Source organism: Sapajus apella, unplaced genomic scaffold (assembly GCF_009761245.1).
Source record: "Sapajus apella isolate SASKATOON/1434 unplaced genomic scaffold, GSC_monkey_1.0 scaffold33, whole genome shotgun sequence".
Taxonomy (NCBI): Eukaryota; Metazoa; Chordata; class Mammalia; order Primates; family Cebidae; genus Sapajus; species Sapajus apella.
Genome location: NW_022436973.1, coordinates 12,814,629 through 12,829,216, shown reverse-complemented (window position 1 = coordinate 12,829,216; position 14,588 = coordinate 12,814,629). Strand labels below are relative to the sequence as shown.

At 44.9% G+C, this 14,588-nt stretch overlaps 1 protein-coding gene across 3 annotated transcripts in view; it reads right to left on the bottom strand.

Annotated features, from left to right (window-relative positions):
• The window catches only part of PSMF1 (proteasome inhibitor subunit 1), a 48,482-nt gene extending 36,976 nt beyond the window's left edge, over window positions 1–11,506 (bottom strand). For 2 of the 3 annotated variants that reach the window (XM_032295376.1, XM_032295377.1), the window contains exons 1-3: window positions 11,093–11,506; window positions 4,158–4,310; window positions 2,341–2,423 (exon numbers count right to left, since the gene is read on the bottom strand). In XM_032295376.1, coding sequence (XP_032151267.1) covers window positions 2,341–2,423; window positions 4,158–4,310; window positions 11,093–11,221 — 365 coding nt within the window. In that variant the 5' untranslated portion in view covers window positions 11,222–11,506. Of the gene's footprint in view, window positions 1–2,340; window positions 2,424–4,157; window positions 4,311–6,673; window positions 6,747–11,092 lie in introns of all 3 variants that reach the window. The other variant, XM_032295378.1, reaches the window with a different exon arrangement.
• Between the last annotated feature and the right edge of the window lie 3,082 nt (window positions 11,507–14,588).

The window sequence follows — 14,588 nt, the reverse complement described above, 5'->3', positions numbered from 1 at the left end:
AGACCTACTTTCAGTTCTTCTGGGGATATTCTCGGAAGTGGACATGCGGTATTATACAGTAATTTTTTTGAGAAATTGTTATATTGTTTTCCATAGTGGCTGCACCATTTTATATTCCCAATGTGCACAAGCGTTCCAATTTCTCCACATCCTTGCCAATGCTTGTTTATTTTCTGGTTATTTTGATAGTGCTCATTCTAATGGGTGTGAAGTGGTATCACTGAAGGGTTTTAAGCCAGAGTTGTAACTATGATCTGATCTATGTTTTAAAAAGATTAGTCCGACTGCTATGTGGGAAATGCACTGGAGAGTGGCAAGCAGGAGGGGAATATGTAAAAGATCTCCTCACATAGACGCTGCATGGAAGAGGGGAGGAGTAGCCAGAATATGGAGGCTGGTGGTTTCAAAGTCTGTGAGGACTGGAATAGGTTCAAAGAGGGTAGTGCTGATTAGATGCTATTATACGTAACAGGGTTTCTGGGTAGTTCTGAGGTTCGGTTAAGGTTTGATAACTGTGCATTTATAGTGATGTCAAGCTTACTCTAAAACCCTGAAGATGGCCGGGCGTGGTGGCTCATGCTAACACTTTGGCAGGATCACTTGAGTGGGTGGATCACTTGAGGTCAGGAGTTTGAGACCAACCTGGCCAACAGCAAAACCTCGTCTCTACTAGAAATGCAAAAACTAGCCAGAGGTGGTGGTGCATGCTTGTAATCTCAGCTACTCAGGAAGCTGAGGCAGGAGAATTGCTTGAATCTCCACACTGCACTCCAGCTTTGGTGACAGAGCTAGAGTCTGTCTCAAAAAAATAAAATTAAAAAATAAAACCCTGAGGAGGTCAATGAAGATGGGAGGAAAGTCCCTAAAATGGAATAAAGCAGACACAAATCAGCCTAACTACATATAAAACAGATAATTTCATTATACTGATTTAAAAAACAAGCACTAATCTAAGTGCCTGGAAGACAATCTTTAGTGGAACACAGTTCCATCCGCCTACATCTTTAGTGAAACATAGTTAAAAGACAAAAAGAACTGGAAAGAAATCATTTGGAACTTTACTTAGTAGATTTGTTCTTGGTAGGGACTAATGCAGCAGTTCAGAAAATATTGGTGTGTATTCTAGGATTACGTAAATGAGTAAATACATTGATGCTATTGGGAATCAGGGCTCTCACCACAGGAGAAGGGAGATATAAGTATGGAATAAGAGAAAAAGAATCCTGTAGTGTTATATTAAAAATGGAGGTGTCAGTTTAAACTCACAAGGTAAAGAAAAAAGTTTCCCAGCTATCTGCTGAAAAGGCCTAGGATCATACTACTCCATGCCAAATATATGACACTCTAGAAAAGGCAAAATTGTAGACAGTAAAAAGATCAGGGGTTGCCAGGAGTTAGGGAAAACGGAGTGGTGAATAGGAGGAGCACGGATTTTTAGGGTAGTCTAATTTCTGTGTGACATTATAATGGTAGATACACACTCTCATACATTTGTCAAAACCCACAGACTGCACAACATCAAGCTTAAGCCCTAATGTAGATGATAGACTTTGGGTGATAATGATGTGTCAATGTACACTCAGCAGTTGTAACAAATGTATCATTATGGGATACTGACACAGGGAAGCTGTGGGTATATGGGATCAGGAGGAAATACGGGAATGCTCTGCACTTTCTGCCCAATTTTGCTTGTACCTAAAATGGACCTAAGAAAATAATGTTTATTTTTTAAATTATTTTTTAGTTTTGAGATGGAGTCTTGCTCTGTCACCAGGCTGGAGTCCAGTGGAGTGATCTCAGCTCACTGCAACCTCTGCCTCCCGGGTTCAAGCGATTCTCCTGCCTCAGCCTCCTGAGTAGTTAGGACTACAGGTACAAGCCATCATACCTGGCTAATTTTCTGTATTTTAGTAGAGACAGGGTTTCACTAAGTTGGCCAGGATGGTCTTGATCTGACCTCATGAGCTGCCTGCTTCGGCCTCCCAATGTTCATTTTTTAAAAAAAGTTGGAGATTGGGGTTGGGGGCCTGATGAGGCACACTTCCTTCCAGGAGCTGCTCTGACTGAACTAGTTGGCCTGGGTCCATCTTTACTCTGCAGTTACCACAGCACTTGTAGACTCTTGATTCCATCATTTTATTTCATGTGGCATTTCCTATGTGAGTCTCCTCTTCAAATACATTAAAAACAGAAAAGAAAATTAAGAAGTTGTGCCTAGAAGTAAAAGGTTCTTCCGTTCACCTTCCTTAATTTTCTGGACACATCCACCCTATTCCTTATATCTTGCCATTGGTTCTTTCTTTTTTTCCCAGGGAAGAGACATCATTTAGAAGTAAGTACCTGTGGAAGTCACCTAGGTGTTCTGCATCGATATAATCATCCAACTTCAGGGTCAAGTCTGCCACTTGCTGTGAGCCATATTCCTAGATGAGTGAAAATAGAAAATGAGAGACTGGAATATTTCCAGGCTACGAGTGGGGGGGTGGAGGGAAAGTAACAAAGTCTTGAACCTAAAGAAATATTCACATGTCTACAGAGACATATATAAGGACTGTTTATATGAAATACCTTCCTAAGGCTTGGAGACATCTCTGATTTAGGAATATTGTCTTTCCAAGGCAGAGGCTACTTCTCAGGCTATTTTGCAAAAGGGCTCAGGCATGGCAATCGAGGTGTCGAGCTGATGCATCAACTTTGAGCTGCAAGTGAGCAACATGAAGAAGCAGACCCAGCAAGGGGCAGATATCTTGCTAATGAGGATTGCAGCAGAGACCAGGCGATCACATCAGCAGCTTAAGGTTGAACCAGGGCAGACAGAATCAGCCAGTACCTAATACTTGACAGTGGTTGTGGCAGCAGTGGTTCACGGGGCATGACTTGGGACACTGCCTCTGGAAATCCAGCCTTAAACCTGTTTTAATGAGCTATCCTGGTTCTTTTTGTTTTGTTTTGTTTTGAGACAGAGGCTTGCTCTATCACCCAGGATGGAGTTCAGTGGTGCAATCTCAGCTCAAAGCAACTTCTGCCTCCTGGATTCAAGAGATTCTCCTACCTCAGCCTCCCAAGTAGCTGGGATTACAGGCACCCACCACCATACCTGGCTAATTTTTTTGGTATTTTTAGTAGAGGCGGGGTTTCGCCATGTTGGCCAGGCTGGTCTCCAGTGATCCACCTGCCTTGGCCTCCCAAAGTGTTGGGATTACGGGCATGAGCCACTGCACCTGGGTGATCCTGGTTCTTGTAATAAACCGTTTTTGCTTAAACTAACCCAAGAGGTTTTTGTTGTTTGAAACCAAGAAGCCTATCTGACACAAGATCTAAATGTTCATCAAAAGGGAAAGGAATAAAGAAATTACGGTGCTATGGGATACTGCATAGTAGTTAAAACAAATAAGGTGTACCTATATGTAGTTCCATGTCAAGACCTCCAAATCATCGAGTGAAAAAAAGAAAAGTGCAGCATAATACACAGAGCGGGATACTTTTACATGGTCACACACAAACCACTAAGACAAGAGTTAACAAAAAGAAAGTCACTACCCTCGTGGTACTTACAGTCCCATGCAGAATAAAAGCAAAGCACAAATAAGTACACAATCACAAGCTGCAGTAAGTTTCAGGTAGGAAAATAAAATGATGGAGTAAAGAGTCATAATTTACATATTTTTTTTAGCAGGAGTGGGCAGTCAGGACTGAAATTCTTGAGGAAGTGAAAAATGAAAGAGAATTGTCCAGGTTGAAGGAATGGTGGAGGGCTGTGTGAGGGAGCAGGTGGTGGAGGGGAAGAGCCTTCCAGCACAGGAAATGTGAAGTGCAAGGGCTCCAAGGCAGCGAAGAACTCAACTTATTTAAGGAACTGAAGTAGCCCAATAGGGTTACCTAAGTTTTTTCCTTCCATCTTGTCACTGAATAGATTTACCTTATTTAATATTCCCCTGTTGACAGAAAGCTCCTCCTTCTTAATACCAGGTGGCAAACACCTTTGTGCACAAAGGTGTTCTATACTTAGGGTTCTCACCTTAAGATAAAGTTCCAGAAGTGGGATCACTGGGTAAAGGCTACATGAACATTGAAGCTCTGGATCTGTACTGTTAAATGGGTTTCAAAAGAGCCATTCCAATTCCCATCTCATCAGCACTCACGTCTCAGAGACTCACCAGCACATTGAGGATCATGCTGCTCTCCACGGTGACAGCTTTCACAAGGAGCTTCCTGGACCCATCCTTAGACTCATACCGGAGAACATACAGGTCCTTATTGTTGTTCCATCCAGCTGGCAGCAGTTCTGACTTCTTATCATTGGGACCCGGCTGAGAAGACACCACAGTTGGGAGGAGAAAGATCAAGACTTCAAAACACAGAGCTATAAAGAACCTCTTAAGATAAGCTAATTTTACCTTCTTGCTTCACAGATGAAAATGTGGAGGTCAAGAGAAATGACTTGCCCAAGATCCTACAGCAAGTGACAGGCCTAGGGTCTAGGTCTCTTGGTTCCTGTTCTACTGTTCTCTCCCTCATATCGAGCTACCTTTCTGACATAGCCCTGGAACCTGTCAAGAATCTGCAGCATTGGTTTAATAATCATCTCTTCCCCATCTCTCTGCTAAGAATAAAACCAGTCATCTCAAGGAGCACTGCGAAGTTGTAAGTAGTGTTTTTCAAAGTTTGGACCTTAGGCTAACTGCAATAGGATCACCAAAGTGTTGCCTAAAAACACAGATCCTAATACGCCCTGACTGACTGCAGTCATGTACAAAAATTATAAATAATTTCATAACACACAAAATATAGTACATGTAAAAGATAACAAAGAATTATAAAATAAAAAGTCACTACCACCAGCTTAAGAAATAGAACATCAGCAATACTGCTAAGCCTTGGGTAGTACACTCCAATAAATCTCCCTCCTTCCCCTTCAAGGGTAACCACCACTCTTAAAAACTTTCTTTACTTTTCCTTAGAGTTGTATTACTACACATGCAACGATAAAAATATATTATTTCAAATGTTTTTGAATTTTAAATTAACAGCATCACTTCTGTCATTTGCATTTTTTATTCAGTATTGTTTTTGGAAATTTATCCATGTCAATGCATTTAACTACAGCTGATTCACATTCACCGCTACACAGCATTCTGTATGACAATGCTGCAATTTATACATCTACTTGTTGATGGTGATTTGGAGTATTTCCAGTTTATTTGTTTTGCTATTATAAACAATGCTGCTATGAACATTCTTGTACACATCTGGTACACATTTTGAGCCAGGGCAACACAGCAAGACCTCATCTATACAAAAAATAAAAACCTGGGCATGGTGGCACATGCCTGTAGATCCAAGTATTTGGGAAGCTCAGGTGGGAGGATCACTTGAGCCCAGCAGGCGATTTGGAGAATCACTTGAGTCCAACAGGTGATTTCTATAGAGTATGCATGGAGGAAAAGCTTTTAATTTATAAGATAAAGTCAAATTGTTTTCTAAAGAGTTACTAATTTATACTCCCACTAACAATGTATGAGCTCCTGTTGCTCCGTGTAGTTGGCAACATTGCTATTGTTGCTTGCCAACCTAGTGGGGGTAAAATGCTTGCCATTTTCATGCTTGTTAGCCTGTGGGTGTAAAATGCATCTTTTATTGTGAGTTGCAATGTTTTCCTTTCATTTCTTTTTAAAAAATCCTAAGACTTTCTTTCACACTGAAGTTTGAGAAATAGTTCTGAAATTATTTCTACAGGAAAAATAGTGATTTCTAGGTGGGGAAGATTTCTTAAACAAGATCTATAAAAGAAAAAAAAAAATGCTGCCTTTGAGACTGTTCATAATTTAAAGCTTCTGTTCAACAGAGACACTATGAAGTTAACAGGCAGCCATAGGCTAGGAAGAGATATTTGCCATAGCTGTAAAGAAAATAAATTAATAATCTTTACATAAAGGGAATGCCTGGAAAATGAACAGTAACAATCGGAACTCCAAAAAGTGGCAAAAGATATGAACAAGAAAAACAGCAGCTAACAGTGTCTAAAGAGTTACTCAATTTTATTAGCTATCAGAGGAGCAGAACTGAAATAATGAGATACTAAGTTATAGAATTCTGTTATTACCAGTTTTCTATTTTTTGCCGGATGTCTGTATAGGTGTGGGGAGAATGGGAACCTCCAGTCCCCGCTGTTGAGCATTTAAATTTGTACAGCCCCTTTGGGGAGCAATCTGGAAGTTTTTAGTGCAATTAGGTGAGCCAATATCCTATGATCCAAAATCCTTGCTCCCGGAAGAAACCCTGTGCACAGGGTACGTAACAAAGGATCTTCATTACAGTCTTGGCTAGGGTAGTCAAAGTGGAGACAAAATGCAAAATGTGCTTACAGTGGAATATTATATAGCAGTCAGAAGGAACAAACCAGATTTAATTGTGGTATTACATATAAAATAAAAAATATGATTTAAGAAAAGTTCCCCCAAAATGAGGTTTATACTCCAGTACCATTTATGTAAAAATTTTAAAAAGCGCAATAAAAATGCTATAATCTTTGTTCATGGATGTATATTTGTATTGCTCACCATGGGACAGGTGGACTGGGAATATCTGTCGTTAGAATACAGCAGGAGGGAGCGGGACCAGAGATGAAGAAAACGGAAAAGACAAAGGTCTAGCAAAGCAAAACTTCACATACCCAGGACAAGGGGAGACCGTACATTGAGAACTGCTGGCCTCTCCTCTTTGGTCACCTCTGATGCTCAGAAATCCTTAGTGGAAAGAGATCCCAAATAATTCAGGATGTCACAACTGACATGGTTTAAAACCTGGCTGGATGACAATGAAATTCACAGGCCTGAAGCACAGAAATGAAAGTGAGGAAAAACCAAAGTGAAACTAATCAAACCATTCTTCTGAGAAAGAGAAACTATCCTCTCGCCCCAAACTGGGTAAATTTTCTGAATATGTTTAGGGTTTAGTGTTGTGGATTTGTTTACTTTGGAAGCCAGGAATTTGATGACAGCCTCATCTTTGCTCTGTCAAAGGCCTTTAAATTTATATTATCCTCCATGTACAGTATTCAATCCACCAGAGATCTCTCTTGGAATATAAACAATTTGGTGTGCTCACCACCCCATCACCTTTGGCTTTCAGAGTAACAGAGTCCCTGAAGTGAAGTGAGGCTGATATCTCTAACTGCAGTGGAACTGATATTCCCCAGTAAACATAGGACAGACCCTGGTGATATCAGGCCGAACATGGCATGCAACTGCCCCGTGAACCCTGACATCAAATATCAAGAGTCCCAGAAAGCCACAGCTGGAAAGTAGCCTAAATACACAGTCACATGGTTTAACTTCCTCTGATGGAAAATTGAAGGCCTGGGGCCGAGCATGGTGGCTCATGCCTGTAATCCCAGTACTTTGGGAGGCTGAGGCAGGCAGATCACTTCAGATTAGAAGTTCGAGACCAACCTGGCCAACATGGTGAAACCCTGTCTCTACTAAAAATACAAAAGAAATTAGCTGGGCGTGGTGGCGGGCACCTGTAATCCCACCTACTGGGGAGTCTGAGGCAGGAGAATCGCTCGAACCCAGGAGGCGGAGGTTGCAGTGAGCCAAGATCTCACCACTGTACTCTAGCCTGAGTGACAGTGAGACTCCATCTCAAAAAAAAAGAAAAGAAAAGTCTAAGGCCTGAAAGGGGCTGAGAGCTGCCCAAAGTCTCAGCAAGTCAGATGCAGGGCTGTGCCTAGAATTCAGAGCTCCTGGTCGCCTAGGCTATGGCTAGAGAAGACTTTTCCCAGCTAGGTCCACAAGACTGGCCCTACAAGAATTGTCTTCTTAGGGAAAATCCTGGCACTGGAAACATTCTTTAATGGCCATGAGTTTGCCCCAATGCCTCTCAGATAAAACACACACAGAGAAACTTAAACAGATCATTTTGGGCATTTGCTCTCTTTCATAACAGTCCTTAGATTTCCCACAACAGAAAACAAAATTCTCTAACTTACGTTGATGACCACCTAAGTTATCCCTTACCTATCCCCTTGCCACCTAAATCACCTGACAACGTTCTAAAGCTCTTACGAGGAGCAGTGCTAACTTCAAGAAAGAAATCCAAATTCAAATATTGGATTTTTGTTGAAGTCAGTGGCTGCATTGCTCTTCTAATGAAGTTTTATGTACACAATTCCCCTATAACAGAGGAGGCAAAACCTAAGAGAAAGTAGGCAATCTAGCTTTCCATTTAACTGTCAACTTGTATAGTCAAGTATATACTCTTGGGACCTTCCTTTCCCTCTTATCACCCACAGACGGGTGGGAACAGGAGGTGGCTGGAGAGGCAACACAAATATCCTCTGAGCTTGGAAAACACCATTGAGGCAGCTGAGTTGGCTGGCCCCAGGTGAAAAATTAAACTTCCTTTTAAATAAACTAACAGGAAAGATGCCTCTCTAGCTTCCACTCTGAATGAAAGTAGACTCAGCAGAAGTGACAGGAGGACAAGTGCAACCTGAGCCCCAATGGCAATCAAGGAGTAAAGGCAGAGAGAAGCAAAAATATACCACACTCTAGTTTGCAATCCAAACACCCATTCCTTTGGGGGTATGCAAGATTTAGTGCTGGGATAGATAGAGGAAAGGTGACAATTGCATACAAAAACCCCATTCCCCAGGCTCCTGGGTCTCCCCAAAGAAGTCTGAAGCCAGCCTCTTTCTCTGGCCTGCAGAAGCTCAACAAATAGCACCATGAACAGAGAAAAATTAGACGGACCTTTGGGAATTGGTCAAGGACCTTTGTTTTTTAAAAAACCAGTATTAAAATGAGATCGTATTCTTCCTGTATATTTCATCTGAAAATGTTAAAGCCTTGAGTGTATGGCAAGGGGATACGGCAAGCCTTGAGTATATGGCAAGCCAGCTAGAAAAAAGTATCAACTTATGTGAACTGATGTCCCTAAACTGTCAAAGTGACCCAGACAGGATGAGTGAGAGTAAGAATGGTGGGAGCAGATCCACAGTGATTGACATTTATTTGTGGAACAGCAAGAAGAGAAGGGCATCAGGCACACCCTCTCAGTCTTAGAACCAAATCCAGTTCTGAGTCTGTCAGAACCCTGTCCACCTCTGCTTGGAAAGACAAGGAACCTGTTTTGAGAACCAGAACTGGTTCCTTGTCTTTCCAAGCAGAGGTGGACAGGGTTCTGACAGTGTTGCAGAGTAGAAGTAGCTAGCAAGGAGTATGTAAGGGGTGTGAGGTACATGACAGGGGCCAGAGTGCAGAGCAGAGCTGTTCCATCTGAAGGGCAGGGCAATGGGCAGAGGGAGCTAAGGGTCAATGGAGGAGCTCCCAGGTCAAAATCAATCTTATTCCTCTTCTCAGCCCCGCTGTTCCCTGCACCATCCACATACCAGCTTATTTGAAGAATCTAGGAAAAGTTGAAATAAAATGACTGGGGCAAGTGAAGAGCTGCTAAAGATTAAAAAGCTGGAGTGAGGCAAGTGGGGAGACAGGATTTCTGTTAGGGGAACTATGCATTGAAAGAGGGGCTGCTGTCTTTACCTGGTTCCAAGGTCTGAAATGCTGAAAGGTAAAGTATGTGGAATGAAGAGAAGCACAGAAAAAGGCCAGGGACAAATGCATTTGGGAAGATGAAATGGTTCCTGCTTCCAGGTGTGTGTGTGTGTGTGTGAAAGGCTGGCTGTTCTTTTCCATCCTCATCTTCAGCCTTAGAGCCCGTTTGAGAGATGAAGTATGTGAGTGTGGAGGTGGGAATGGGGATCCTGAGTGTGTACCTGGGGTCCCAGCGAGATACATGAGGTCTGGGGAAAAAAAGAGCCAGAAATCCCTGACAGTTCTTATGCTCTGATTCTTGCTGAAGGGGGTAAAGTGTGAAAGGGGTATCGTGGTCTTGGTCTTTAGTTCTAAGAGACAGAGAGGAATAGGGACAGCAGTGAGGGATGGGGGAAAGGGCGATACCTGCCTGAGTGCTCAGAATGTACAAAGCAAGTTTGAAGAGCAATCCCTTAAGCTATGTCAGGAGAGAAGAATTAAGACTCTATTTGAGAAGCTGAAAAAATGATGAGAGAACTGAGGCAGTCAAAAAGGAGAGGAAGGGTAAAATCTCATTACAAGGTGCAATGGGTGGGGATGTCTGTTTCCCATGGCTGGTTTTGGTTCTGAGACTGAGAGAATAGTAACAGTGAGGGGCAGGCATGGAGGCAGGCCCTGGTCTCTCAGGGAGCAGATATCTAGGATGATGTGGATGTGGGGGATAAGGGTCACAGGGAAGAGACAGGAAGGACAGAAGAATGCTAGAGCAAAGAATTAGTGAGTTGGTTGGGCCTAGCAGCCCTGGAACTCTGTGGGAACAACAATGTCCCCAGTTATAAGAGGTAGAGCCTGGGGATGGGAGTGCAGGAGGGGCTGGCCCTGTGGAGGCAGCTATGGGGAGAAAATCTTATATGACCCTCACACCCAGGGTGTATGTGTGTACGACCCTGGGGGTGATTGTTTCCCAGAGCTTGAGTTGGGGATGGCAGTAGCAAGTGGACTACGCTGGGCCCTTCAGTAAAGGGTGAAGGGTGTGTGAGCGCTCTGGGCCCATACTAAGCGGCTCTGCCTTGGGGCTGAGTAGGTCAAAACTCACTCCTGTGGTTGGATCCAGATGTTGGCTGGAGCCTCATAACAGTGTGGTATGAGGGCGGTACTGAGTCAGTCCCCTCACCCCGAGGCTGGGTGGTAAGGAGTTGAGAGGGCATCAGGTGGGTGAGGAGTGCTCTAAGGAGCTAAACCCCTATCTCGATTATTTTCCATTCTATGGAACCCTTGGTACACACAGTCCTAACCTGAGCGGTTGCGAGGCTGTATTGAAACGAGTTTCTGCCCTTGAGTCTACAAAGCATGTTGTGCCAGCTGTGCTGTGAGGGACTCTGGGTTGGGATGAGGCAGTTGAGCACCTCCGACCCGCAGGTTTTACCAACGTTGTCATGAGCCCCAGGCCCCGCACTGGGTTAGGCGGGGAAATCGAGCGCTCTGGACCAGGCCTCCGGTCCTCTGAGTTTGGGCAGAAGACGGTTCCCTCCTCCACCCTGGCCGGCACCGTGGCGTACCTGGTCACCGACACCTAAGCCGTAGTAGCCGTGTGTCACCACTTCCCAATGCAAGAAGCAGATGAGCGCGTCCTGCTTGCAGGTGATGGCCGGCGCAGCCGTTTCGTACAGTACCTCCAGGCCCGCCATGATCGCCCGCGACTTCGGCGTCTGGAGGAAAGAAGGGGGCAGGGGTGGTGCAGTGAGCTGACTCGGCGGCCGTGGTAGCTATAACTCGGCTCCTCTCTTGGGCTGGTTCTGGGAGTATTTACACTCGAGACCAAAATGGAGACGCCCGGGGGCTGGGCGGGGCGGGGCTGCCGGAAGTAGCCCCAAGAACCGGCGCGTCTGCGTGAGGCGCGCCGGGCTGGCAACGCGAGCGCATCGCTGAAAGGTTCCGCCAGGGAGCGCGCGCGGGGCGCGGCGCCTCAAACGGGGAATCGACAGGCACTGCGGGCACGTCGTTCTCCAAGAGGCCACCTTGCTGTGAGCCAGACTTCCCATCCGCAAAATGGGGTAAGCTAGGCCAGGGAAGGGGCTGGGAAATATGGCCAAAATACGTTGTTAATAATTGTTAACACGTACGCAGTGCTTGCTACCGGCCACATTATTCTAAATGCTTTACTTGTATTCATGTGTTTAATCTACACAGCCCAACTCTATGCAGTTGATATCAACGATTAATGTGCATTATTGCACAGATGAGGAAACTGAGGCACCGAGGGCTAAGATGACACAGCCAACAGTGAATGGCTGGGATGGTTATGGGAACCTAGCAGTCTGGCTTCTAAGATAACATTTATTCAGTGTTTATTGTGTGCTACATGTTGTACCGAAACCTTTACATCACCTTCTCTTTTTTTTTTTTTTAAATCATCCAGCCCAAAATGTCAAATATCAACTTGTCAACAACTCTGTGAAGTGTGTACCATTATTATTATTATTTGAGACAGAGTCTCGCTCTGTCACCAGGCTGGTGTGGAGTGGTGCAATTTCGGCTCACTGCAACCTCCGCCTCCTGGGTTCAAGCGATTCTCCTGCCTCATCCTCCCGAGTAGCTGGGACTACAAGTGCACATGACCACGCCCAGCTAATTTTTTGTATTTTTAGTAGAGACGGGGTTTCACCATGTTAGTCAGGATAGTCTCCATCTCCTAACCTCCGGATCTACCCGCCTGGGCCTCCCAAAGTGCTGGAATTACAGGCAAGAGCCACTGGGCCCAGCCAGTGTGTACCATTACTATCCCCATTTTGCAGATGACAGTGGCTGTGTGTTGAAGCCACTTCTCCAAGAAGACACAACTGCTGCCTGCAGAGCAGAAGCTCCTGACCCACTACCAAATTTCAATCATTTATTTGCCTACCCCCTTTATGATTTTTACCACCCATTACTTCTTCAACAGGTTTCATGAAATCCGCTTACTGCTTTTACCCAAATGTTAGAAATAAGTTTTTGGTGTTGCAGAAGAAATAGCACTTAAACAAATTTTCTTAGCAGGCCAAATTTACTTCTATAGAAGGGTGCTTCTGGATGGAGCAATGGCGAGAGCACAGTGGGCAAGTGAGGGGAAGGGGGTCTCATCCCTGACACAGCTAGTCCCTACTGCTGTGTCTTTCCCCTGTTGGCTAGGATTGGACTGCACAGTCTAAGCTAATTCTGATTGGCTATTTTAAACACAGCAGGAGTATGTTCCGGAGTGGCGGGGTGAGTTGTTTCCCCAGGGAAGGATGGTTATAGAGCAGGTGACTAAGGATGACTAAGGACAAAGCAGGTGATAGAGGCTAGGAGGGGGTTGTTTACTGAAACCAGGAGCAAGGATGAAGGAGGAAGTTAAACTTTAAAATGGAGAGCAAAGAACAGGGAGACTGAACATACTGACATATTGGTTATTTGAAGAGGAATTTACTGTATCCTACACAAATTTAGTTTCCCCATCCCAGTCACTAAGCTGGTTCAAGCTTCTGCCATCTTTCACTTGGATTCCTGGCATCAGCCTTGGAACTGCCCTATTCTGTTTCTTTCTCCCTCTAGTCTGTACTGTACTCCACAACCAGAGAGATTCTGTTAGAAAACAAGTCAGATCAGCTGGGTGCTGGGGCTCACGCCTGTAATCCCAACACTTTGGGAGGCCAAGGCAGGCGGACCACTTGAGGTCATGTGTTTGAGAGCAGCCTGGCCAACATGATGAAATCCCGTTTCTACTAAAAATACAAAAATGAGCCAGTCATGGTGGTGAAAGCCTGTAGTCCCAGCTACTCAGGAGGCTGAAGCAGGAGAATCGCTTGAACTCAGGAGGTAGAGGTTACAGTGAGCCAAGATTGCACCACTGCACCCCAGCCTGGGTAACAGAGCAAGACTGTCTCAAAAAAAAAAGAGTAGATTAAGGAACAAAAGGTGTCCCAGTAAAAGGAAACAGTACGTGCAAAGGCATGGTGGAATGCAGCTAGCTCTGTGCGATCAGAAGATCAATGTTGCCTCCTGAGTGAGGCTTCCCTCATCTCTTTTGCCCATGATTAATTGCTCTTTCCTTGGTGTGCTTGGCATCAGTGGAGTGCCAAGGGGTGGGCATGGGACAGTGAGAGTTATCAGCCTCAGTCAGGTAGAGAATTTTATCATTGATATTGATTGAAATTGCTGGTTCATGATGATAGTAAAAAGTGGACTGGCTTTTGGTCTGTTTTATTACTGCTTTTAAGTTTTTTACAAGAATTGTACCCACTCCTTGTCTGCACCAGAGAAGACAGCTCCCTCACCCCCAGCCCTCAGTTCAACACTGCTGTGCATACAGCTGGTTGTAGCTGGCATCTCACAGAATGCTGGTTCCCTCTTCTACACCATCATCTCTCTCATAGCATGCGTTCCTCAGAAGCCCATGGTGAGACAGCGATTTGAGTGGTTTATTTGGGAGCTGATTCCAGGCAATAGCAGTGGGGCAGTGGAGGAGTAGGGAAGTTAGACAGGAAGGAAAGGCAGTCTGGGAGTGTGATGAAGCCAGTTACCTCTGTGGGCAACTGGACCGCACTCCTGCCTGGGAACTCTGGGGGGCAGTGTGGGGCATGTCTCAGAACTGCTCCACTTGAGGGCATCTGCCACATGCTGAGAGCTGCTTCTGGGGTCCTGAAAGGCCCTCTGGCAGAGAGTTGCATTATCTAGAGAAAGCAGTCTTTACTCTTAGAAGTGACTGCTAAAGGGTGACAAGGGTGTTGTAGTGCTCTCTGCTATGTCCTCCCACACCCCTGACCAAGGGTGAGCCATGCCTTAGAAAGTCTGTAACCCAGAAGCCAGCATGGAATAGGCACTGGCATAAGTGTGTTTAAAGAATGAGGTGAGGGCCGGGCGCAGTGGCTCATGCCTGTAATCCCAGCACTTTGGGAGGCTGAGGCAGGTGGATCATGAGGTCAGAAGTTCAAGACCAGCCCGGCCAAGAAGGTGAAACCCCACCTCTACTAAAAATACAAAAAAAAATTAGCCAGACATGGTGGTGTGCACGTGTAATCCAAGCTACTCAGGAGGCTG